Below are 24040 nucleotides of genomic sequence, written 5' to 3'. Positions count from 1 at the left end.
TTGCTTGTCAGGAAGTTACCTACTTTGTTTTTCAAATTTATTAACTCACTAAGTTTTCAGATCATTCCTTTTGTAACTGGATATTGACGTAGCTATTCCAACTATCCATCTGTCTGTCTGTCCATATGTCACATTAGAAGAATGGGACTTTCTGAAATAATTTGGTCCAGTGGAGTGGTTAAAGATCTGCTTCTTAAATCCCAGCTCTGTTCTTTTATTTCTGTGTGGTTCCACTAGCTGCAGCAAACCTTCTGCAAACCCATAACAAGCATAAATAGTGTTCTCTTGTAAAAAGGTCTCTTTTCAGCATGGTAATATACCTTATTAAATTCCAAACATAATAAGTATTGACGGCAAACACATCAGGACCCAGTACAGCTTCTACTATGATTTAGTTCTCTACAAATGACTTCAGCACTCAGCTCCCAATGCATTTTGCTAATTACATCATAGATTTCCCTATTGATGAACACAAGCTGAATTAACACAGGAGCACTAATGTACCCTTTCACCATTATTGTTGTACAAGAAGCCGTGGCAGATGCTGGCAGTTAGTTACACAAACATTAGTATTAACGATTGGCCATTTGGAATTGGTGACAAACTACTGCCCGGCAGAATCCTGAGGCTGAAACCAATCAGGAAGTTAATGAGGAGAGAAATTACCACTGCAGCTTCCCCTTAATTACATTCACACTAGGCAGGAAGGGAGTTCTGGGGGTGGATCTAAGCTCAGATAAGGTTAAGAAGGTCAGAGACCCTTTTGCTTAAATTTTGTATCTACTGTGACTTGTAAGGTTGCAAAAATTGTTCAACACATTATTACTTTTGCATCCTTCATATTTAATGTTGGTTTCCTTGTCGGGCTATATTTTTTATAGGTTTGCTGTTAAAATCTTTACCTGACTACTGTTTTAGTGTTATATAATTCAATCTCTTTTACTCTTTATGTTTTAAAAAAAGTTTCCTTCCCATTTACTGTTATTTATTTTTTAAAAGTTATGTATGCTGACCCTCCCTGGAGTGTTTATTTCCCCCCATCCAAGAGAAATAATAGGAAAGTTCTCATAAGCTGTCTCTTTCACTTGCTATATATTGAGAAACTAGGGTTACCTATCAAATGGTGGAATAACATGGGTGGGGTCTTGCTTGGGGAGATTCTGATCAAGCATTTAGATCAAGTGGATCATTTGACAAGGCTCCAGTTCCATTAGCATCCTTTACATAAAAGGAAGGGGCTCTGTGTAGGGTGGAAACAGTGTCCCTAAAGAGGGGTGAGCGGCCTGTTTCTTTTTAATGAACATAAAATTTAATCTCTGCTGCCTAACTTAACCTCTACAGTTGCATAGATAATACTGTGCAGAAGTACTATTTTTTATTCTAAAGAAGCGTTAGAGATTTTAATGAGTGTCTGTATAAACACTTCCAACTTAGAAATTGCAGAGCACCTTTCTCTTTGTTGGAACCTAATTGCCTACTGGTTGTAGAGACTAGCCACTTCTAATGTGCTCTTCTCCCTCTCTCCCTCTCTCTCTCTCTCCCCATTTCCCAGTATTCTCGCCACCCAGCAGTCAGGATTCCGGCTTGGTTTCCCTCTCCAGCAGCTCTCCCATTGGTAACGAGAGCACAAAGGCAGTGCTCGAATGCGAGTCTGCCTCGGAGCCCAGCAACTTCGCGGTTGCTCCCATCATCGAGGAAGACGAGTGAGCGGCAGCCACGATGAGCGGCAGCCACGATGCCTGTGGCCGGTCTCTTGGAGTCGCAGGCTTATTTCGTTATACACAGGGTTTGTTGTTAATATTTTGTCTTTACTCATGTAGATTTAACTATTGAGAAGGTGTTTGGTTCATACTCCTTAGAGCTTAGTCCAGAGAATAGAACACATTTGGAATAGTTTAGGATCTGTGTCTACCATCTGCAGCAATTAAGTGCTTTGCTCACAGAGTTAAATATTAAATAGTAGTATCCCTCCTTTCTTTATGACATTGGTTTACGTGTAGTTTTCAAGAAATACAATAATTCACTCAAGTAAAGTAGTACATTTGCATCTAAATGTGTCAAAATTAGATACTACTTTTAGTTTTAAAATGAAATCTTGGGTGCCTTAGATATTTTTTGGAATTTTAATACATTAATAAAATTGCAAAAAATATAAATTTAGCCAAGTACCTGACTGGTGAGAAGAAAAGAGCAGAGTTAGAGACTATTTTGGATATCTGCAGGTTAGTCAATAGGAATATTGTGTGTTTGTGTTGCAGTTGGTAAAGCCTAGCCTGCCCTAGGCCCTCAGATCCAAAACATGACTGAAATATAGTCAGAAGAAAAAAATAGTGACTTAAGAATTGCTACCTTTTCTGTAAAGGATAATTTGAAAATAGTACAATTTAAAGTAACTCTAGTAATGCAGAGTTCTTGAATATTATTTCTAGATCGAGTTTATGATGCACATTCTACTACAAAAAAATATGGATGCAATCTAGATAATTTTGTAACCCTAGGTTGTAATCTGATTTGAAAATAAGTACATCTTTAAAAGTTACTACAGATTTCTGAGTTCATTATTTCGTTAAAAATTGCTTCTGGCCTACTTCCTTATGTAACAGAAGCCATCCTGAAATGAAACTAGTCTAAAAAAAATTCATTGTTGTGTGTAGTTGCAGCTGTACCTGAAATAAAAATGTTATTGATGACTGAATTTTCTTGTGTGTATATTTGGCGAGCGGTATTAAACAGGAAAAAAGAAATTACTTGTATTTTCTTCGCTCTGTGCTTTGAAAACATCTATTTGATTTCACCCCCATCTGTTGTAATCAATAACCTGACCATCTTGTTTTTTATTAAATGCACTTACTCTTAATTTCATCCACCAGTGGTTTTAGAGAGAATAATGTGGAGTTACCTATATAGGTTTGACATTATAAATCACTTCTTGGGGCTGAATCGTATAGTGGTATCGATTGATCCTGATATATCACAGAAATTTACTGTCACTTCTGTTTTCAATTAAAGATACAATCAGTCAGATAATGACTTAATTGGATTTTACAGAAGATTGAGTTTTATTGCCCAGTGCTTTACGAGTTTAGTTAAGGAAGATCATTTTATCACACTTGTCAGGCCGCTGCTACTGCAAACGTGTGCCCTTCGGGGCGGCTGTAGCTGTAGCTATTGTGACGGTAAGGCTACGCCAGAGGCTTAAGGGTGCGCGGGGAAGGACTGGGCCCCTGAACGCCACCTCCGAGGCGGTAATGGTGGCTTCTTGGGATGAAGATCCCTTCCTCACCTTCGCACTCGTTGCCCACGGCCCACATTCCCTCCATTTATTTGAATAATCCTGGCTTACTGTTCCATAGATGACCCCACCGAACACACTACTTTGTCGGGTGTTTTTGATGGGCTTCCCTTATGGCTCAGCTCGTAAGGAACCCGCCTGCAATGCGGGAGACCTGGGTTTGATTCCTGGGTTGGGAAGATCCCCGGGAGAAGGGAAAGGCTACCCACTCCAGTATTCTGGCCTGGAGAATTCCATGGACTGTGTAGTTCATGGGGTCGCAGAGTCGGCGAATGAGCGACTTTCGCTTTAATGGAGAATCTCGGCACTGCCCCCTCAATGGGTGGATGGGTGTGTGTATTTCCTCTCCCATCGCAGCCCCCTTCGCTGTGAACATGCGAACATTACTGAAAAGCCAGGCGGAGCCCGGATAAGCGCGTTAGCCAGCTCTCACCTGGAGGCTTATTCTTGACTGCTAGGGAGGAAAGCACCAAGCGGGCCAGGCCCAGGCGGACTGCGTGTCTGGGCTGCTTAATTTTAACCGTTTAATAACCACGTTTGAGGGGCGATCAGTTTCTTGGCTCCGCCCTTGAATGGAGACCTGTAACAGCAAGGCCACAGCCTCTCCCAAACACTGCGTGTGCAGGTGTGGGCGCTCCGGACGCCGTGTTCTTGTTCCTTACCGGCGCTGTCTTCCGTGCGGGGAAACCTAGGCAGGCTTGCTGGGCCTTCCTTTTTTGAATGTTGTTGGCAGACGAAGCCCGAGCCTTTTCCTCAGGACCGCCTGCGACTCTCGAGTGGTTGGGGGTGAGGACCGATTTTTTCTCCCTTCCGGAGCACGCGGCTCCCGGGACCCGCGCCCACTTCGGTGTGTCCCTGGTTCTCACCCCACTAGTGAGCTGCGGAACTAGGGTCTCAGGGATAGCGGCCTGCGGAGCCCAGGGCACTCTTGATGACCCTGGGCTCCTCGCTGCCATTATCCCTGCTTACACCCGCAGCGGGGACTCCCCCTGCAAACCCCACGCACAGAGCCTGCATAGCCGTCTCCCGGGCACCTAGTGGAAACTAGATTGCCACCCAGGCGTAGAAATTGAGCCCTCTCCCTGTTTCTCGGAAACCGCAGTGCTGAACTGGCTTCACGTGCACATGTAGACCACCCCGCATCTGACGCTTAGCACCACGCTTGGCACGCTTTATAGAACGTGCTTCGTGTCACAAGCGATACAGAAGGCAGCCTGGCGAGCGCAGGGTTTTCCTTAGCTCCCGGGACTGGGACTGGGCCCTATCCGCCCCGCCGGTTGGGGTCGCCACAGCCAGCCCGCCGCCCCTCTGAGAGGTTTGTTCCGGAACCTTGCGTGGGTTTACGTCCTCGCTCTCTCTGCGTACACGCACGCGAACAAGGCCTGAGACCTTTGCTTCGCGCCGGGCACACGTAAGCTCAGTCGCCAATGAATCTTTTATTCTCGCCTTTAAAAGACGCCTCTCACCTACCCTCCCTCCCCCGCCCCCAGGGAAAAGCGAGGCCTTCACTCAGTCAATACGTTAAGTGCCTTCCCCTACCGCTGGCCAAACGGCCTGCAAACTTTTCAGCAGCTTTAAGCTGCGGCCCAGACGGCGCGAGAGGGTTCTGGGAGAGTGGGCGGGGCGTTAGGTGGGTGGGGCCCGCGTGCTCCGGAAGTCGCCCCGCCCTGGAGGCTTTGGTTCGGGCTAGGTGAGCCGAGTCTGTGCCTAGTCTCTTGGGGTGGGCTGCTTTTCGGTTCCTGCACGGGGCTTCGGCCTTGCAGCGTTGTTCTGACGGTCTGGTCTCGGTGCATGGCGTTTGTACCCAGCTTTCCCTGGCATGCGGGCAGCGCCGGGCGTTTCTCACTCTATTATCGTGCCGCTGGAGTGGAGAAGGGACTTCAGCGCTGAAGTCCTCACCTCTCTCCGCATCACCCCGCAGAACTTTATTCTCGGACTGCCGAGGAGTCGGCAGAGAGTTCTGGAAAGGGGGCTTGTTCTGGGGCATTGCACTAGAGCCCCGAAAGCAAATACTCCGGGGAAAAGAAACTCTTGTTTCTTTAAGTTTTCTCTAACTTACTTAAAGTTATTTTCCCGACCCTTTTTGGTTTTTGGAGTCGCAGAGAAAAGATTGTCTTAAAACTTAAAAGTCCGGGCTGCTCTCGTTTTGTCTCGGAGGGTACATGCTTTCCTTTTCCTTTGGCACAGAAAGCAGGCTGCCGAGGCGACCCTCTTCTAAAACGGTATAGGGATCTGACCACCGCCCCGGGTCCCCACACGCCCTCCCGCTGCCGGCGGGTTGTGTGCGACTCAACCCAGGAGCCCCGGGTGCCCTAGGGCCCCGCGGCCCCGGCCCAGGGGAAGCGCTCGGCGGATGTCGCCGCGCCTCAGATGCAGTGCGGGAGCGACACCCCTACACTCGCCTTAGATGGTAGGGGCAGGCGCGACCTTGGCGTGAGCGGTTGCTGGTTTCCAGAGTTCTAGAATACGAAGGACCAGGCAGCCGCATCTGTACGGGGCTGGTGGGGTTGCAAGCCGTTTTAGGTCCCGTTTGTTCCGAAAAGCTTCCGCCGCCGAGATCCTCAGGCAGCCTGATGCCAAACTGGTGTGGGACGAGACTCCAGGATCTTCCTTCTGCTTAGCCGCGTCCCTCGCCGGTCAGGCGCAATTTCAATCACTCGTTGGTCGCATGGTCTCTGTCCTCTGTCTTGCGCCTCAGAGGGTGACTTCGGGGATCCATGGGGTGTATAGGAGGCTCTCCCAAATGTGGCAGACCGGGGCATCATTGTCACCTCAAGAAATCGATTGCTGGTTTCCCCTCTAGAAACAAATGCCTCACTGGACATTTGTTCCCCCCTTTCAATGTGAAGCTGACCAATGAGTGATGCTGAGAGGCATGGTGGACAGGGTGAGAATTGAAAAATTCTTGAGTGGGGAGAGGGAGTTCGTTGTCCTGCTTTAAAGGGGCTTTCTAAAAAAAATAAAAACATAAAAAGGCTTTCTACATGCCCCAGTCTTCAGTGTCACCGTGGTCGAGGTTTAAACAGCAGTATAAGAACCTTGACCTCCTCCTCCATGAGAATCCAGCAAAGCAGAAAATTTCTTGATGTATTTATACATCTGGGACAATATGAAACTGTCCTTTTGATTAAGTGTTGCTTGCGGTGAGGGGCAGCTTCCAATCAGGACATCTTCAGTTTCTGAGCACTAGCACTGTGTTTTTAACTTTTAGATATACACACACCCCGTGAGATTGTGTGCGCGCCAAGAGAAAGAGAACCACATATGCACACTTGTGTTACAGCCTTTGACTCTTTAATACCTATCACAGCTTTACCCGGTTAATTGTGGTTTGAACACATGCGCGCGCGTACACACACACACAACTTTACCCATTGTGGTTTGAACACGTGCGCGCGCGCACCCACACCCACCCACCCAGAGCAGGACTGAGTGGATCCAGTCTAGCGAGGTTACACTTACTTGTAACCCTCACTGCTTCCTTTCCAATTTCTTTGATGATTTTTCCCATAAGTATATAAGCCGCCGGGACTTAGTTCTGCTAAGCGGCAGGCCTCTCCTCCTAAATGTGATTCGCACCATATGCTTTCTACATTCATCCCCGCTCCGGCTTTTCTTCTCCACACTAACTACTAACACGTTATAGTCACCTTGAAATTTCCTCTGCTATTTTCCAATTAAAAGCTTAATAGCCCTGGAAACGGAGTTCATGTGGTGAAGTTTACCATAGCCCCTTGTTCTGAAAGGCTTTCTGCTGGGATCCCATTATGTGCTTGAATAAACCCTTTCTGCAAACAGAAATGGGACTAGGGGTTGTCAGGTGTTGGGTTACAATAGACTTTGAGGCAGGGGATATTTTACCAACATAAATACAAACCTGTCCCTATAGGGAGATGTTGTCAAATACTGGGATATGGAAAACATTCCCATCAAATATGAGAAAAGGATTATTGCACTATATCAAATGAGTATTTAGGTCTCAGCCCCTATGTGCACTGGAGTGAAACGGGGGCCCCGGGGACCGAATAATGCAAGACTGTTTGAGTGGCAAAGGGACAGGGTGACTAGGTGACTGAGGGAGAGTGGGTCGCCTTGTAGTGGAAATGTCCCCCAAACCTGGTGCTGAGCTCTGCTGCTTTCCTTTAAAAAAAAAAATCATTACTCTCAGGTTTCTTATACTCCTGGTTTTGCTGACCATTTATTTGAAGGAAATATGGGAGAAATCTGGCTTTGAAAAGTTTGTGGTCTCTGCATTTCCAAGAGATTTAGAGATTTCAGTGTCCCAGATTCAGTGTCATTCTAGGCCTTCTATGTGTTTCTCACTGTGAACTTCCCACTTCCAAGCCTCTGGGCCACAGCGCTGCGGGTGACCCAGGCCTCCAGTCCCGAGAATTTTTGCAAGTTCCTCTCAGTTGTAGTGCCTTAAGGCTTGTTTTCCTCGCGAAGTTTGGGAGGAGAGATTGATGACGTGGTGGGGGTTAGGAGTAAGACTAAGGGGTCTGTGCCCTAAGAAGTTTTGGAAGCAAGCCTCCTAAGGTTAGCAGTCTCTTGCTGGGGGTTCCTTTCTGCGCCCCACGAGGGCCGCAGGTCTGAAATGGGGAAGGTGGGGGGCAGCCAAGGGCCTCAAGGGAAACATACACAGTCAGGTTCACTTTTTAACCTCCTCTCCTCCCGGAATCGCCCTTTTAGGCGGAGGGTTGGCTGCTGGAACGCCTGGTGGTACTTGAATTCACAGCACACACACAGACGTTTTCGGGTTGTTTGTTTGCTTCCAAAGCAATGCAGAATAAAGCTGAGAGGCGCCGACCGGTTGACCATTGCAGCCGACTGGTCTACGCTCCGGATTCGCATTGGATTCGTCCAGACCGCCAAGAGATGAATTCAGGGTGCGCTCTCTGAAGCCTGCCTTCTGAAGACGGCTCCGGGATTACCATCGCGCCTCTTCGCACTGAGCCGTTGTGCTACCCTGCGCCGCAGTAACCACTGCTTTTCTTGTTTTCTCCCATTAGGGGAGCATTTCTGTGCATTTGTGGAGGTATTCTGCTTTAGGCCAAACCCATACACACAAGTATCACTTTAAACAAAGTTTTACACTGTCATCTGTGCAAAGGCCCTCTCCCACCCAAAGACACTGGTGTGGGGGTGGGGTGGCCCCATCCCTTATTCATAACTAGATTGCTGAGTCCGCGGGCGTTTGAATGGGGTGATGCGAGACCTCCGTTTGATCTCTCAAAGACCGTTGGGCAGGGGGCAGATCATATGCGGTAACTTTGGGGGCGCTAGCGTGGCCCCTCCATTCGCTCTCCGAAAGTTTAGACCCAGTGCTTAAACACAAACTCCAAAAGAGCACTTGCCGGCTTTTCAGGACAGAGACTTTATCTTTTATTACAACGTGAAGGTGTAGAAAGGTAAACTCTGCGCCACAGAGGGAGGACTATTTTCCCCTTTGAAATAGCCTGCAAAACGGGTCGTCGTCCTTGGACCAGCAGGTTTTCAAAAGCATTTTCTTCTGCAGCGGCAAAAAGAAAAAAACAAAAAACGTTGCAAAAAGAAATCAAGAAAGCCTCCATTTCTCGAACCAGTTCAAATGCCCTACCCCCAACTTCTCCAGCCAGTGGCCGCAGGGCCTGGCTCCCCGCAACTTAAAACCTCTTTTCGCGCCGGGACCCTAGTGCATCCGCAGCGCTCAGATAGGTTCCGGTTCTCCCCCAGCCGTGTTTCTGTGGCCAAGTGTGGGAATGAAAGCCGCCTTGGGCCCGGTGCCGCCAAATCGGGCCTGGAGGGAGGCGGGAAGAGAGTTGAAGGGGAACTGCCACCCGCCTCGCCCAGAGGCACCCTCACTCTCATCCGCGCTGGTCCTCCCTTCCCCGCCCCGAGGGCGCTGCCGCCTCCCGAGTGCTGCAGTCCCTCCCGTGCAAGCAGGGGAGGCGCAGGGAGCGGGGAGGAGGGGGCTGTGAGCGCCCCCGTGAGAGTGGCCCGGCGGCAGGTAGCAGGGAGAGTGAAGCGCAGGGTCTCGAGAGGCGCGGGCAGAAGGAAGGAGGCGTGGAGTGGAGTGGGGTGGAGAGTGCCAGGAGACCGGGACCCCGAAGGTGGGGGTGGCGGGGGAGGGAGGCGGGGGGAGGGCGGCGGAGGACGTGCCGGCCGGTCTGCGCGCGGGAGCTGCAGACGAGCCGCCTCAGACCTTAACCAGAGCTCTCGCTGGCTCCCCGCAGCCGCCGCCGCGCCTCGGCCGCGGAGGACGTGCCGGCCAAAGGGGCGGCGGGCGGAGACTCGGCCGACTCGGAGTAGGGAAGCGCCCGTCGGGAGCCGTAAAGACGGCCGCGGCCCCTCCAGCCACTCCGAAGCGCTCGAGGCCGCCTGGACTGCGGGACTGAGGACTGCGCCGCCCGGAGGCCGCTTTTGAGAGGGCCTCTCAGCCCCGCCGTCCAGCGGCCCCGTACCGGCTCCCGCCGCCAGCTTGCCAGCTCTGTCGGGAGCCCGGGGCATGAACGGCTACGGCTCCCCCTACCTGTACATGGGCGGCCCGGTGTCGCAGCCGCCGCGGGCGCCCCTGCAGCGCACGCCCAAGTGCGCGCGCTGCCGCAACCACGGCGTGCTGTCCTGGCTCAAGGGCCACAAGCGCTACTGCCGCTTCAAAGACTGCACCTGCGAGAAGTGCATCCTCATCATCGAGCGGCAGCGGGTCATGGCGGCGCAGGTGGCGCTGCGCAGGCAGCAGGCCAACGAGAGCCTCGAGAGCCTCATCCCCGACTCGCTGCGCGCCCTGCCGGGACCCCCGCCGCCGGGAGACGCCGCCGCCGCCCCGCAGCCGCCGCCGACCTCGCAGCCGTCGCAGCCGCCGTCGCGCCCAGCCGCCGAGTTGGCTGCGGCCGCCGCGCTGCGCTGGGCCGCCGAGCCCCCGCCCGGGGCGCTGCAGGCGCCGCTCGCCAAGCCAGGTAAGGGCCGCGGCGGGGCCGGGCCGGGCTGGCGCCCGGGCGGAAACCCTTGGAAGCAGCTCTGGAGGCTTTGGCCGGCAGGCCCGAAGGCGAGTGTGGCGGGAGTGGGCTGGGCGCGACCTTACCCCCCCAACTCCAGCCAAGCCGGTCCTGACTCCCTCGGCGGAAGCGGCGTTCAGTCTGGACCCGGCGAGGTAGGAGGTAGAACCCAGGTGCCCTCAGGAAAGGCGCCTCGGGCTCGCCAAGTGCCTTCTCTAAGTTTAAGGGGACGGATAGATAAAGAGGTCGAAACAGGACCAGATTAAAATCCACGCGGGCGCACACACTCCAGGCTTTCCGACTGTAGGCTTGAGAGGTCTCGCATCTGGAGGCTGGGACGGGAGAGCAGAGAAGGAGCCCAGGCCCGCGGTTTGGCCTACTCTGGGCGATTTTCTCGGCACCCGGCAACTGGAGCGAACCTGAAGCCTTTCTGGTAGTCTGCTGTGGTCTCCAGCCTTGTGCGGTTTGTTGAAGGAAGACTTGTTTAGAAGCAATAGTAGAAAGGGACCAGAAAGACTCCCCAAACTGTTAGCGGGGACTCAATTCGGTGCACCCAGAGCCAACCAACTCCTTTTGCAGGAGTTCAGGTCCTGTAATACCATTTCGCAGGCAGTCCTCTGCAGTCTGCGGTTTTAAAGAAAGACAAAACCTGACCTGCAGTGAGGAAGGCCACGCCTGGAGAGCATTTTCCCCAGTTCTCCGTGGCCTGGGCCTCCCGCGGCCCTCTCCTCTCCTCCTCCCCCTCCACTGTGTTCTAGAGAGCAGGGGTCTGCCCTGAGGCTTGGAGCTGCGCAGATGCCCCTACCCACCTTTTTATCCAGTTCCCTCCTTCAGGCCACCAAAACCTTGCACACCCCACTGGAGCCTTTCCTCCTGGAGACTTACTAGCTTGTGACTGTCCTGCCCAACCTAAGTGCTCCTTTGGTTTTTAACCCCTTGGAATTCAGTGGACAGGTGTTTGGTGTTTCCCTTTCACTGGGGGCAGATGTGCAAAGGAAAGAAACCCCATCTTCTCAGGGAGAGGGTTGAGAGGTATGCTGGGACTCAGAGGTGGAAGGCTCTCGAAGGACCAAAGCCCTCCTGTGGGTGGACCTAATGGTAGAGCTTCCGCCTACCCCTAACTACCTCCCCTCCAAAATGCAATACTTCTGGTTTCTGGAGAGAGGCTTTCTGGAGCACTGGATTGCTGGGTGGAGCTAGGGACATGCCATTTCTTGGGGATAAGCTGGTAGGCCGCCTGGCAGGCTCAGTTCTGCTGCCCTGTTCCTCAGTTATGCTCTGCAGACCCAACCTCTGAGAACATCTTATGTGAAGAGCAGAACTGGGTGTTTAAGGACAGAAGTGAGTTTGCTGAACGTGGCTTTTGTGACTGTTTAATCCAGGGTAGGATATAAACCTTGCCCTGAGTATGTCCACTCACTTCCTGGTGACTCTCTCTTGTCAGTGTGATCTCTTCATGTTTTACAGACGAGTCAGAGGGGAGGGGAAAGAACCTTTTTCTCTTTTAAATTAGGGCAGGTAACTAGGAGAGTTTTGTCTCCGTTCTCAAAGTTGATCTATGCCAGTGACTTTTCTGAACCTTCCCATTTCTACTTCCTCTGTCTCCATTTCCCCTAACACTCGGGCAGCGTTTGTGATAGTGCAGGCAGCACCCCCATAATAGTGCATTGGGTTCTGGGGTCCCTGTCCAAGAGGGGTTTGGTTCCTTTCACATCCTGTGCTCTTCACACCTGTTCTCTGGGATAGCCAAAGTTCACCGTTTCGAAAGCATCGAGACCAAAAACAGCCCAGAGAGGTGGGGAGTGAGGGCAGGCAGAAAGGCGGAGCAGCAGCAGCAACGGCTGGAGAAAGATACAAGCTTGGGGTGAGGAAGAGAGGGAGACTGATTGCAACCAGACATGCCAAGCCTGGTGTGCTGTCTTTCACTGGGAACCAAGTGTTCCCGGATAGCCTCAGCCTTTCAAATCAAAAACCAGTAATTGCGAAGGAGAATAGGATTTGACACAAGAAGAGGTCAGAGGGATGGCTTTGGGGGACTAAGCTGTCAGGGACCAGCAGCTCAGTTTACAGCTGGTCCTGCTGTGTACCTTGCACATCTTATTTATGTAACTTTTGTTTTCTTCTTTCAATTGGTTCGATCCCATAATTCCATTTAACACCAACAAAAAAGCCAGTCTCCAATCTGATGACGATGAGAGAGGGCAGGAAAGGACTAGATAGTTGTTTTCCGATAGGAAGGCAGGCACACAAGCGGATCAGCTCTATGCAGTGCTTTATACGGAGAAAGCCCGTTTGGGATTTAAGTTAGGGAGAACTGCTTGGATGGGACTGTTGGTTGCTGTACGTATTTTTTTACAGGTGTTCTTAGGATTTATTTGTATGTATTACCATGCATACTGAGAAGGCTGTTAAGTATGGTCCTGGGCAAGTAGCTCACTACTTAGGGAAGTTAGCTCACTTCTTAGCTCACTACTTAAGCACTATTTAAATTGTAGGTCCACATGTACAGTAAGTTCACAGACCACTGGTGGGTGGTGGTGGTTTAGTCGCTAAGTCCTGTGTGACTCTTGTGATCCCATGGACTGTAGGCTGCCAGGCTCCTCTGTCCATGGAATTTTCCAGGCAAGAATACTGGAGTGGGTTGCCATTTCCTTCTCCAGGGGATCTTCTCGACCCAGGGATCTGACCCATGTTTCCTGCACTGCAGGCGGATTCTTTACTGCTGAGCTACCAGGGAAGTCCTCACAGACCATTAGGAATCTGAATATCTCCTGGTGATTTATAGAGATTTGTTTCTGTGGGATTATGGAGATTTTGTTCAAGTACATAGCTGTGGAGACATTGGCTTTTTTTATTGGCTACAAATGCAGGTGCAGAAACACACACACGGTATCTTTCCCCCTCTCCAGAGATCCTTAAGAAAAGCACGTGCCCTGGAGAAGGGAATGTTTGTTGGGCAACTGCTGGAGAAAAAACACCTTGTGCAGTGAGCAACATTAATACTAAAACTCTGCTTTGTAGCTGGAAGAAATTTATTTCCCAAATTATGCTTCAGATTCTTTAAAGGAACAGGAATTATATTATCTAATGGTGTATCATGTTTAACATCCTTTTAAAAGTGGCAGTGGTTTTAAGGAGAAATTTCATATTCTCAGATTATTACTTTTAGCAATGGATTAGAGCATTTTTTTTTTCTTTTTTGAGAGTACATTTCCCCTGCTGCTCGAGTATCATCTATGACTGGCCTGGAATTAGTAGATTTTGATGGAACCTCAAATTCTAGTCTCAGCTTCTTTAAATCTACCCTGTCGATTCGTTCCTCTCCCATTCCCTCTTCATCCTTCTCATTCCCCTCCTCCTTCCCGTCATGAAAATATCTAGGGAAGCTTGAACATCTTTCACCTCTTAGTGTATCTGAGTCAGCAGCTTCAGCCAGCCAAGCCTGCCTTTCTGGACTGCGCTCCAGAGCTCAGGAAAGTTAAGGGTCATGACCAAGGTGGGAAGCTAAAGTTACATTCCTGTGTGGCTCCCTCCCCCCACGTCTTCCTCTGCTTCCTGAAGAGTGTCCTGGGTCTCCTTGGGCTGAGAGAGGACAGGTCTGTGGCTATAGACTCTCGCTAGGTTTACATCTGCTATCAAAAGAAATGTGTGAGCAAGTTTTAACATTTCCTGAAGGTAAATCGAAAGCATCATATTTGATTAGGAATAAGAGAGCAGGATTAAGAAAAGTAGGATCTTCTTTCCTGTTTATTTCTCCTGAAAAGAAGCAAATCAAGAGACCTGTAGGGAGGGAAGTTGGGAGATTTCGGAAAACTGCCTTTTATTTTACCTCCTGGCCGGCACTTCCTTACATCCTGAAGCTTACTCTCGGCTTTTCAGTTCAGCTTGATTAGGTCCTGTCTTGTCAGCTTCCTAATTTTAAATTTTACTTTTAATTAAAACACACACACACACCCCTGCACCGATCCTGAGCTGTGGGCAGAGCGCTAGTCCAGGCCAGGGTGGGAAATGCTCAACGACCAGGGATTGAAGCACAGGGAAAGTGGTAGGAGAGCTCGAAGTCTTTCCTGAAGCGCACCTAAGAATTTAAGACAGGCTCTGGTTACTGCAGACGTTTTGATTTGGGGCGAGGGGTTTAGTTTTAAGCAATAAAAACCAACCAAACCAAAAGGAAGACGCGAGGCTGATTGGTCTCTTCCAAGCCCGACCAGTGGCCGGCTCGGGGGCAGCCCCCAGCCCCGGTCTTTCCCTCCCTCGCCCCGCCAGTGGCTGCCTTGGCTCCCCGGCCCTTTGCGCTGAGCTCGGCAAGTGCGGGTGACTGGTCGGGGACCCCGGGGCTGGAGCTGGGACAGTCGGGAGACCCATAGAAGCCATGGCAGCCGTTTTGTGGTGGCAGCCGAGTGCCTGTGGCTCCCCTGCGGCTGCCCTGGACCGCTTCCCCTCGGACCTTGTCGCTGTCCGGTGGCATCGCAGCCGAGGCTGCCTCCTTCCCCAGCTCCTTCTGCAGTGAGCGGTGGGCGCTCAGCCCCACCGGCAGGGCTCGACCAGCGCCCGCTTGGCCCTCCCCGTTCAGCTTCGCCTCGCCTCTCTGCTCTCCTGCTACCCGCTCCTTCCCTGCCACCTCCCTGCTTCGGCAGAGTGCCAGATTTAGCAAAAAGCCTACAAATAAACATACACAAAAATAGGATGTCAAATACTGCAAAGGGCAGACTTCTAAAACATTCTTTATTGTTTTTCCTAAGTGCAGATTCCACTGGGCATCCTGCAGACAATTTTATCTGGCAGCTCCAGCCTGGGAGGCGGACCAAGCCCCATTGCCCTGGGCGCCCCTCTGGCGTAGCTGTGGCTAGTCTCCAGGCCCCTTTCTGCCGGGGGAGCCCAAACTGCCCCCAGAAGTTAGAGCGCCGGGAGTAGGGAACCCCGGGGGCGTTTTCCACATCTCAGAACCAGAGTTTCCCTGCCACCCAGGACAAAACCTCTCCCCCCACACAGCACACCACCCCTCTGGGTTATAAATCTGGCGGACAGTCCTGTTCTCGACTTACACAACCAACTTTTCTTTTCCCTGATGGATGAACTCCCGAGTTTAAAAGATTACAGTAATCACAAGAGGACAGTGTAAATCGAATCTGATAGCAATAACTTTCGGGGAAGGTCAGGCTCAAGTGAAATGTTACCAAGCAACAGGCATTTTGTTTGCAAAATACAATCAAAGAGCATTGATGAGAAATTCTTCACTGCAGCCAGTCAGCACTTTCAGCTAACAGCTTTACAGAGGGAAAGGGAGTAAGTCTTCATAAATCAACGCCCTGGAGGACTCCGAGCCCCTTTCTGGGAAATGTTGCAGAGAGTCCACTGAAAACCTACTTGCCTGCCTGCCTCCCCTTTCTCTTCCTTTTCTCCTTCGATTGGCTTTTGAACCTGTTGTGGCCCCTCAGCCATTAGTCACTCAGGTCCTAGACCCCCATGTCTTGTGTCATACGGCTCTGATGGCGGGTTGGGCCTTGCATTGGGGTTTGCATGGCCTCTCCTGGCAGAGGTTGGGGCCTGAGTAGTGGAATGCTGGCCCTTGCAGGCCCATCACCTTGGGATCCTGTCACATAGCGTCGGAGAGTCCCATGTGGTTTTAGGGAGTCACCCTCTTGTTTGAGCCCTGCAAATCACTGTCCTCTGAAGAAACTGAGGGGAAACTAAACCATAACTAGGCAGGCTTTATTTTTAATTTTTTATATCTTACTATACAGTTAAACAACTATAAGAAAATCAGCACAATCAACTGCTGAATAACGATATTATGGAAAACTTAACATTCACATCATTGGTTTTCTAACAAATCTCTAATCTCTTTTGATGCCAGTGACTAGGCAGACATAAATTTTGCGAAGCAGAGATCAGTGTTCTGCCCCACCACCCCGTAATTATTACTTGTTCAGTATATGTTCCATTCATAGCCATTATACGACTGTTTACAACAACATTGCCTCCCATGAATACAGTCTGCCCAGCTGCTGGCCTTTGGGTTACCTGCTGTGTTTCAATGTAAATACGACTCATTGCATAGGTAACTTGGAAATTTTGCAAAATGTTCATTAGTAAACAGTAAGCCTCTCAGGGGTCACAAGGTAAATGCTTTGATCATCTCTGTGTAATCTTACCTAGCACAGTGGAAGGGCACTTGGTAAAAGATTTAAAACTTGTTAAATAGACCGCTGAATAAGTAGCTAGCTGCATTTTTATAAGTACCAAACGTACTTGTATATTTATAGATAATTTCCCTCCTGCTTCTTGAAAAATATTCCTTTCAGAGTCAAGAAAGAGGTCAGAAATAAGTTTTTGCAGGATTTACAAAGTCCACAGTTGCAAACCATCCTTCCTGAAGTCCAGCCCTTTCTATATCAATGTCTGCCAAAGTATTGGTCCCTAGGAATCTTCTTGATTTCTTCATATGTTATTAAGTCAGTGTTGTCATTGATTTTTAAAAGCATGACTATTTACTTTTCATAGATTTTCCCTCCACCTCAGGAAGAAAAAGAAAGATTTTTAGACTGACATTCATCCCCTGCTGTATGTATGCTAAGCTTTTTATCCATTGGGTTTTTTATGGTTCAGCACTTCCAGTGCAAGATAAAGGTAACAGAAAATGTAAAAAGCATGTCTCTTGTTTGACTTCTGATTGGGCAGTGGTCTTTTTTGAAAGCCCTATCCAGCCAGGACTTCTTCCCTGCCATTGTTGTGAGATTTGTGTGCTTTGAAAACAAGCCATCAGTAAATAGTTATTTAGAGGTGTGTTCCTCAAAGCTCAAGTGAACACATGAGGATGTCACAATCCCATGTTTCAAAATGCGTGACATGATTTCAAACAGAAAAAAATGAAATCCAGTGACTTTCCCACTGGCAAACACTCCCTATGCCAGTGCTTTTTTCGTTTTTTATTCTGGATGGATGCTGTATTTTGTTTCTGTAGATATCATTGGATAGAATGGATTAAAACCCCCTACATCTCAGTGAGGAGGGTTTTTCATTTTTCTGTGTCTTGAGCACAGTGTCTGTTTCGTATATGTGGCAGACTTTCTCAAAATCTCTGAAATAAATACTTGGGATTTTTTTGAAGTTGCATTTTCATATGAAAAAAAATCCACTAAAGAAAGTTAAAATTTGCAAACTGTAATTTTAGATTGGAAGTCATTTTTGTGTGAGTGTTCATTTTCTGTCCTTAAAGTCTTGTAGCTTCTTATGGCACAGATATATTTTTGAAGTTGGTAGCACTGTTTTCCAGAGAAAAAATTTCCTTCTTAATTGAGTATCTACTTTCAAAAAACATTTTTACCCTTGTGAAGAGTTTATTTCAGGAATAGCTGTGAGTGTTTCTACATTATGAAAAATATGAAATTGAAGTGTGAACATCTAGAAGATTTTTAAATGTCTAGATGTTTATCTTTAGAAATAGCAAATTATATCACTTTCAATAACTGGTTTGCAGTAGCAGATGAGTGATTTCTACTTTTGGTCTAGCAGTTTTTGGCACCTGTGTATTAGGAGTAAAAATATTATCAATTGAAATATATTCTTACTCTTTAATGTTCTAGGAATTAGGGTGTCAGTTTCAAGAAGAAAGAGGTTAAAACATTTGGAGAGCATTTCGTTTTTCATTTTGCTACTTGGCAGTTTCACATTTCTATATCTCAAAAAGTCTTTGTATTTTAAACCAACAGGAGCATTTTATAAAGTTCATTTAGGAAAAAAAAATCTAGAGATATAAAGAAACAGCTGTTATTAAATTACACTATATAACTGGGCCCAAGATTCACCCTCTATAATTACTTGTGAAAGTCTGTATTTATGACAGAATAATTTACAGTACTTGTAGTTTAGGTATAACAATACAACCAACATTTGACACCATGAACTTGAAGGGATCATATATTCTGCCCTGTAGGCATTATTCCTGGGTAAGGAGTTATTCTTGGTATAAGGTGAGAGGCTAGCCTTCCCTTGTCCAGTTTTGAAACCCCAGCATCCCTGGATGTTGGCTGGGATTCTGCTTACCCAGCACCCCTTAGCAGGACTTCACGTGGCGCTCAGGTGTGTGGCCGGCATAGGTGTGTCCCACTCACGGCTTCCTTCAACAGCGTCTATCTTCCCACTGGATATGGTGTAAACTGGGCTGAACTTGGTTGGTTGGGATGTTCTGAATTTGTACGTTTGATTCCTGTGACATCACGTTAGATTTTCTCACTTTTTGGCCATAGCCTGCACACCCCTCGGAGAGGTTGATCAGCCCAGAAATCTGCAGAGAGAGAGTGGACAAATCAGTACAATCCAACATCCCTCTCTGAGAAGTGACCACAAGTACTTCCTGCACTGGGGATGTCACAGTGGCAGGTACACAAGGTGGTACAAGAGAGTGCAGAAGAGACTTCATGCAGCCCAGCGGCTCATGACTGGTGGACAAGCTGCCGACTGTGGCCTGCTCTGCAGATCAGGAAGATAGGCTCAAAAATAAAATTTTGCATTGTCTGATTTATAATCCTGCCATCCAATATCCAGTTGTTTGGAACAGTACATCCTTTACTGTCTTGAAAAAACTACTACATTTTCTTAATGGTAGATGCGGCAGATTAGCCAGAGCATTATTCCTTAGTTCTCCTTTGGCTAAACTTGCCCTTTGAATCACTTCTTCTGTAGTCTGAAGCATTCTGTGGAAGAATGAACTTGGTGATAGACCTAGAGACATTTTCCCCAAATGTCTTCAGTGTCTGCAACTGATCCAGGGTGGGGGAAAAGTTACCTTTTAAAATGGGAAGTGAGGTTCACACACTGCTTTTGAAAGTATGCTTTTGAAAATATCAAAATATCAAAATTAGAGCTTTAAAAAAATTTGTTGTTACCCTTTCTTTCCTAGAAGAGCCAGCTGTTTCTTGCTTTAAAACAATCTCACCATCCCTTATATTGCTGTGATGCTGTGTATCATATTTCTTTCACTTTTTCATTATAGTAAAACACACAAACATAAATTTTACTATTTTAACCCATTTTAGGGATACAATATAGTGACATTAAGCACATTCATAATGTTGTGCAGCCCTTACCACTTTCCATTTTCAGAACTTTTAATCATCCCTAACTGAAACTCAATACCTATTAGACTATACATCTCCATTATTCCCTCCCCCAGTCCCTGACAACACTCTCTTCCTTTCTGTCGTCATGAGTTTGCCTGTTCTAGGTATGTTATATAAACGGTATCATAGAATGGTTTTCCTTTTGTGTCTGCCTTATTTTACTTAGCATATATTCATGGTTCATCCATATTGTAGCATATGTGAGAATTTCATTCGTTTTTGAGGCTGAATAATATTTGATTGTATGTATAGACCACATTTTGTTTATCTGTTCATCCATCGTTGATGGATGCTGGGTTTCTTCCAACCTTTGTCTCTTGTGGATAATGCTGCTGTGAACATTTGTGTTCCATGTGTGCATATTTGCCACTTAGCAATTTTTCCCTGGCTGTGTTTGCTTTCTCCCTGCACACGCATCTCATCTCCCCAACTTGGTAATAAATTCTACAAGTTAGGGGCCAGTCTTATATCTGCTGATGTTTTCTGCCCTCGATGTCTTGCAGGGTACAGTGATAAAAGTACTTGATGCTGATAATAATAGATAATGAAAGTTAAATAAGAAAACTGTTTAGAGAAGCACAGTGTTTAAAGCCTTACTTTATGTCCATATTTCCCCCGGGAGAGTATTTGACTTGTTTTCCTAAGCCCCAGTGAGCAGAGGCCAAGATCCAATTGTGCATTGAGTTCAGTGCTAAGTTAACATACTGTCATTGTCTGCTCATGGTCAAGTGTTTAATGATAGAGTAACACCAAGAGGTAGGTGTAGGGTCATGGGTCAGGAGACTTTAGACAGGTCTACCTGCTTGCAGTATGAACCTGTGGAAGCTTTTCTGTTGCTGTTTTTCTCATTGGGATCAAGGACAACTACCACATTAACCCAGGAGATGGAAATTGGGTCACCAATCCTAGGATGCTGCTGAAGAGGATATGTCATATTTCTCTTGGGAAAAGGTCTCTTGTACATATCCCAGAATTGTTACAGAAAGCAAAAATGGCTTCATGCGTGTTGGCTGAAGATGGTCCCCACACTGACAGCTGATATTTTGTATTGGAAAAAGCAGTTTAAATGCAAATTTGGGATAGGTATGAATTTGTATCAGATTTACACTCAAAAGTTTCACTGATATAGTTTAAGGATATTTTTTTGGAAGTATTTATTTATGCTTAGAACATATTTATTGGTTTGTAAAGAATCAAAGTTTTGTCTTTCGATTATAATTAAAGTACATCCCATATTAGAAAAAAGCTCACAAATGGGTCTTTGTTTAAGGCTTTTAAAATAAACAACAACAAATAGGAGGAGATGGATTTTAGATGCTGCTTTGATGAAATTTCACCAGCTGGCTCTCTACACATCATCAGGTGTGCCCAGGGAGGAGGCGACAATGAAGCTATTCAGGCAGAGGCAGTGGAAAACACAGGCCAACTGGTTGTTTACAACCTGACAACTGGGTCATTAATAATTTCCATCTTCAGATCAGTTACATTGGCTCTGAGTAGACACAGCCAGTACATGTTTTAAGAAAGATAAAAATCTGCTTGTATATAACTTGTTAATAAAGAATATGCTCCTTTATTAGAAAGGTCTCTTAGAACCTACTTCTGCAACCAAACCAGTCTTTCTTACTTCTTCCTTCCTTTCTGCCTCTTTAGCACAGTAATACTAGCCCTCATCAGGGGGTGAGTGATGTCTTAGACCAAAGTGTTAGATTTACAACTGGTTTACTGGTTTACTTCACAGCAAAGCTCTGCTTTACTTTGTTTCTCTCTCTCTCTTTTTAAAATATGGTTCAGGAAGGTATCTTGAAGTCCATCCTATAGCTTCTTACACCCCAGGTCCTAGAGTTACAGACACATTGTTTTGTTGGTGGGTCTTCCTCCAGTTTCATAAGCCTTCTCCAGGCATCTCTTGCTCCCTCCCTGCAGCCTGTCCCACACCCAGGTTTCACAGCTGGTGTTGCTTGCCCTCTGGTGCGGGTTATAGGCAACCAAGTCTTCTGGGATCTCGAGTGGCCTTTTAAGAGAGGTTTCCACGTATGGAGGCTTCTTTCACTCTGGCAATCATATTGACTTGTTATTCTACATGGTATCCCTGATGAAACATACTGATGACTAGTTCACATATAACACAGAATCTGCCTAGGGAAAATGGTTTTAAAATATTAAACTTTCCCTTGGGTGTATGGGTCGTGCACCAGCTGTTGCAGCTGTTGATGTCCTTTGGTGGCAGCAGACCCCTCATTTGGAGAAGAGGAGCTAGAAAACAAGCCCAAGCTCATTTTTCTGTTTGTCCCTGGATGGTGTTTATCCCCAGTCTGACCCGCATTTAGACTGTTACTGCTAGATAGCCACATCATCTGTGGTTGTGGTTCTTTCTGCACCGTTTTGTGTTGAAGGCAAGCTTTCCTGAACAGCCCATTCTGAGAAATCACTCTGATGTCTAGATCCTTACTTACAGGGTTTGTTCGTTTTTTGCCATTTGCTAATGACATAGTTTGGATAATTTTCTGGCTCGCAGTATGTTATAACCCACAGAGAAGCAGTTCCCCTTGCAAAAAGGGCAGGTAGGGCCCTCGCCTGAGCACCTGTGTTCTTTGCACACCAGGAGAGGATTCAACCAGCTGTTCTCTGCTTTTCAGATTTGACAGAAGAACGACTTGGGGACGGCAGCACCACCGACAATGCTGAGACTTTCAGCGACAAAGACACGGACCAGAGGAGCTCCCCAGACGTGACCAAAAGTAAGGGCTGCTTCACACCCGAGAGCCCTGAGATCGTGCCAGTGGACGAAGCGGGGTTTGCGGTCCAGAAGAACGGGGCCAGCTCAGAGAGCCGGCCCGACAGCCCCAAGTACCCCGGGGAGCAGAGCCACCTCCTGATTGAGGGCCCTTCGGGGACCGTGTCTCTGCCCTTCAGCTTGAAAGCCAACAGACCGCCCCTAGAAGTGCTGAAAAAGATATTCCCCCACCAGAAGCCCGCGGTGCTGGAGTTGATCCTCAAGGGCTGCGGGGGTGACCTGGTGAGCGCCGTGGAGGTCCTGCTCTCCAGCCGCTCGTCCTCCTCGGCTGCCGACCGGACTTCTGCTGGGGAGCCCGAGGGCCTGGTGCTGCCCTCCAATGGGCACCTCTTCGAGCACACCTTGAGCTCCTACCCCCTCTCCTCGTCCAAGTGGTCTGTGGGGTCGGCCTTCAGAGTCCCCGACACGCTGAGGTTTTCTGCCGACTCCACCAACGTGGTCCCCAACCCCCTGGCCGTGCCCCTTCAGCACCCGTTTCCCCAGCCGCCCCGGTACCCGCTGATGCTGAGGAATACTCTGGCGAGAAACCAGTCGAGCCCCTTTTTGCCCAACGATGTCACCCTGTGGAACACCATGACGCTGCAGCAGCAGTACCAGCTGCGGTCCCAGTACGTCAGCCCTTTCCCCACCAGCTCCACCAGCGTCTTCAGAGGCTCACCCGTCCTCCCCGCCCGCACCCCCGAAGACCCTCGGATCGCTATCCCCGACGACGGGTGTCCCATGGTGTCAAAGCAGTCCATTTACACCGAGGATGACTATGACGAGAGGTCTGACTCCTCAGACTCCCGAATACTCAACTCGTCATCTTAAAGCGCCGCTCGATGGGGGTGACCAGGTGACATTTTCTGCGCATTTGAACCCTGCGCCCCTCCCCTTGTGGAGAGGCCACGTCCTGTGTATACCTTCTCCTGCCATATGACAAAGTGACCCTGCTTGATTCTAGACCTTAGCAATAAAAAACATAACTTATTTAATTTCTTGCACTTCACTGGAAAATGCCAAATAGCTCTGCTCTGTGGCTTTAGTGCTGAATGTTGGTTGTCAAAGAGAGTCTGATGCTAAGAATGGTCTGGGGAAAGCCTGGGCCCATGGAAGATGTCTTTGGGGACGTAAAGCCGAAGGTCGGCCCCACCCCTAGACTCAACCTGGAATCTTCAGTAACGTAGTGTACTTGAATGCAATTCTGTAAAAGAGGATTCCTCACGGTAATGAAACCTAAAGAAGTGGTTTGGTTGCAAATGGACTATAAACAGGGGCCTCATATTCCTATGCTAAAGATCCTTCTTGCATTTTAAAGAGAGACTGCACTTAATAGAGTGAACTACTCACGTGCTTATTTAAGCTTGGACAGTTTTCAGAGACAGACTCCATTAAGAATTATTCTTTTCACATGGCTGAATCAAAACGTGTAATGTCAATGTAAACCCAATCACAGCTATGAACTGCATGAAATATATTGTGAAATGAACACAAGATTAAGCTTTGTCAGGTTAATGTAGCATGCTAAGGACTCTAGAAAAAAAATAAACTAAGGAGATGATCTTGGTTTATGTCATTTCTGCCTATGGAAAGAGGATCTCTAAAAATAGAAACTTGATAAAAAAGCTACTTACTAGTGCATGGATCAAGGTTTCAGTTAAACGTGATGCTGCTTGAGAAATATGAATGGCAAAGCTTTGAGGCTGCATTCAGAAAGACAGAATTGATTGTTCAAGAAGAGAATTAATTCAATTCCTCCATCTGCTCGTTTCTTCAACAGATACTTACTGAGTGCCTACTCTGTGTAAGAGGATGCTCTTTGTATGTTATTGTCCAAGTTATCTGCCCATGAGTCCAAGATAGCAGGGATTATATA

General features: G+C 47.9%; 2 protein-coding genes across 3 annotated transcripts in view; both read left to right on the top strand.

Moving 5' to 3' along the window:
- DMRT1 (doublesex and mab-3 related transcription factor 1) overlaps positions 1-2740 on the top strand; it is a 91990-nt gene extending 89250 nt beyond the window's left edge. For both annotated transcript variants that reach the window (XM_040247298.1, XM_040247261.1), the window contains exon 5: positions 1553-2740. In XM_040247298.1, coding sequence (XP_040103232.1) covers positions 1553-1707 — 155 coding nt within the window. In that variant the 3' untranslated portion in view covers positions 1708-2740. The remainder of the gene's footprint in view (positions 1-1552) is intronic.
- A 7036-nt stretch (positions 2741-9776) lies between these two features.
- DMRT3 (doublesex and mab-3 related transcription factor 3) lies at positions 9777-22995 on the top strand. The gene is made up of 2 exons (XM_040247158.1): positions 9777-10227; positions 22028-22995. The coding sequence occupies exons 1-2, from the start codon at positions 9777-9779 to the stop codon at positions 22993-22995; spliced, it is 1419 nt and encodes a 472-aa protein (XP_040103092.1).
- Positions 22996-24040: the final 1045 nt, after the last annotated feature.

This window comes from Oryx dammah, unplaced genomic scaffold (genome assembly GCF_014754425.2).
Source record: "Oryx dammah isolate SB20612 unplaced genomic scaffold, SCBI_Odam_1.1 HiC_scaffold_1, whole genome shotgun sequence".
Classification (NCBI taxonomy): domain Eukaryota; kingdom Metazoa; phylum Chordata; class Mammalia; order Artiodactyla; family Bovidae; genus Oryx; species Oryx dammah.
This window is presented reverse-complemented; position numbering and strand designations above follow the sequence as displayed.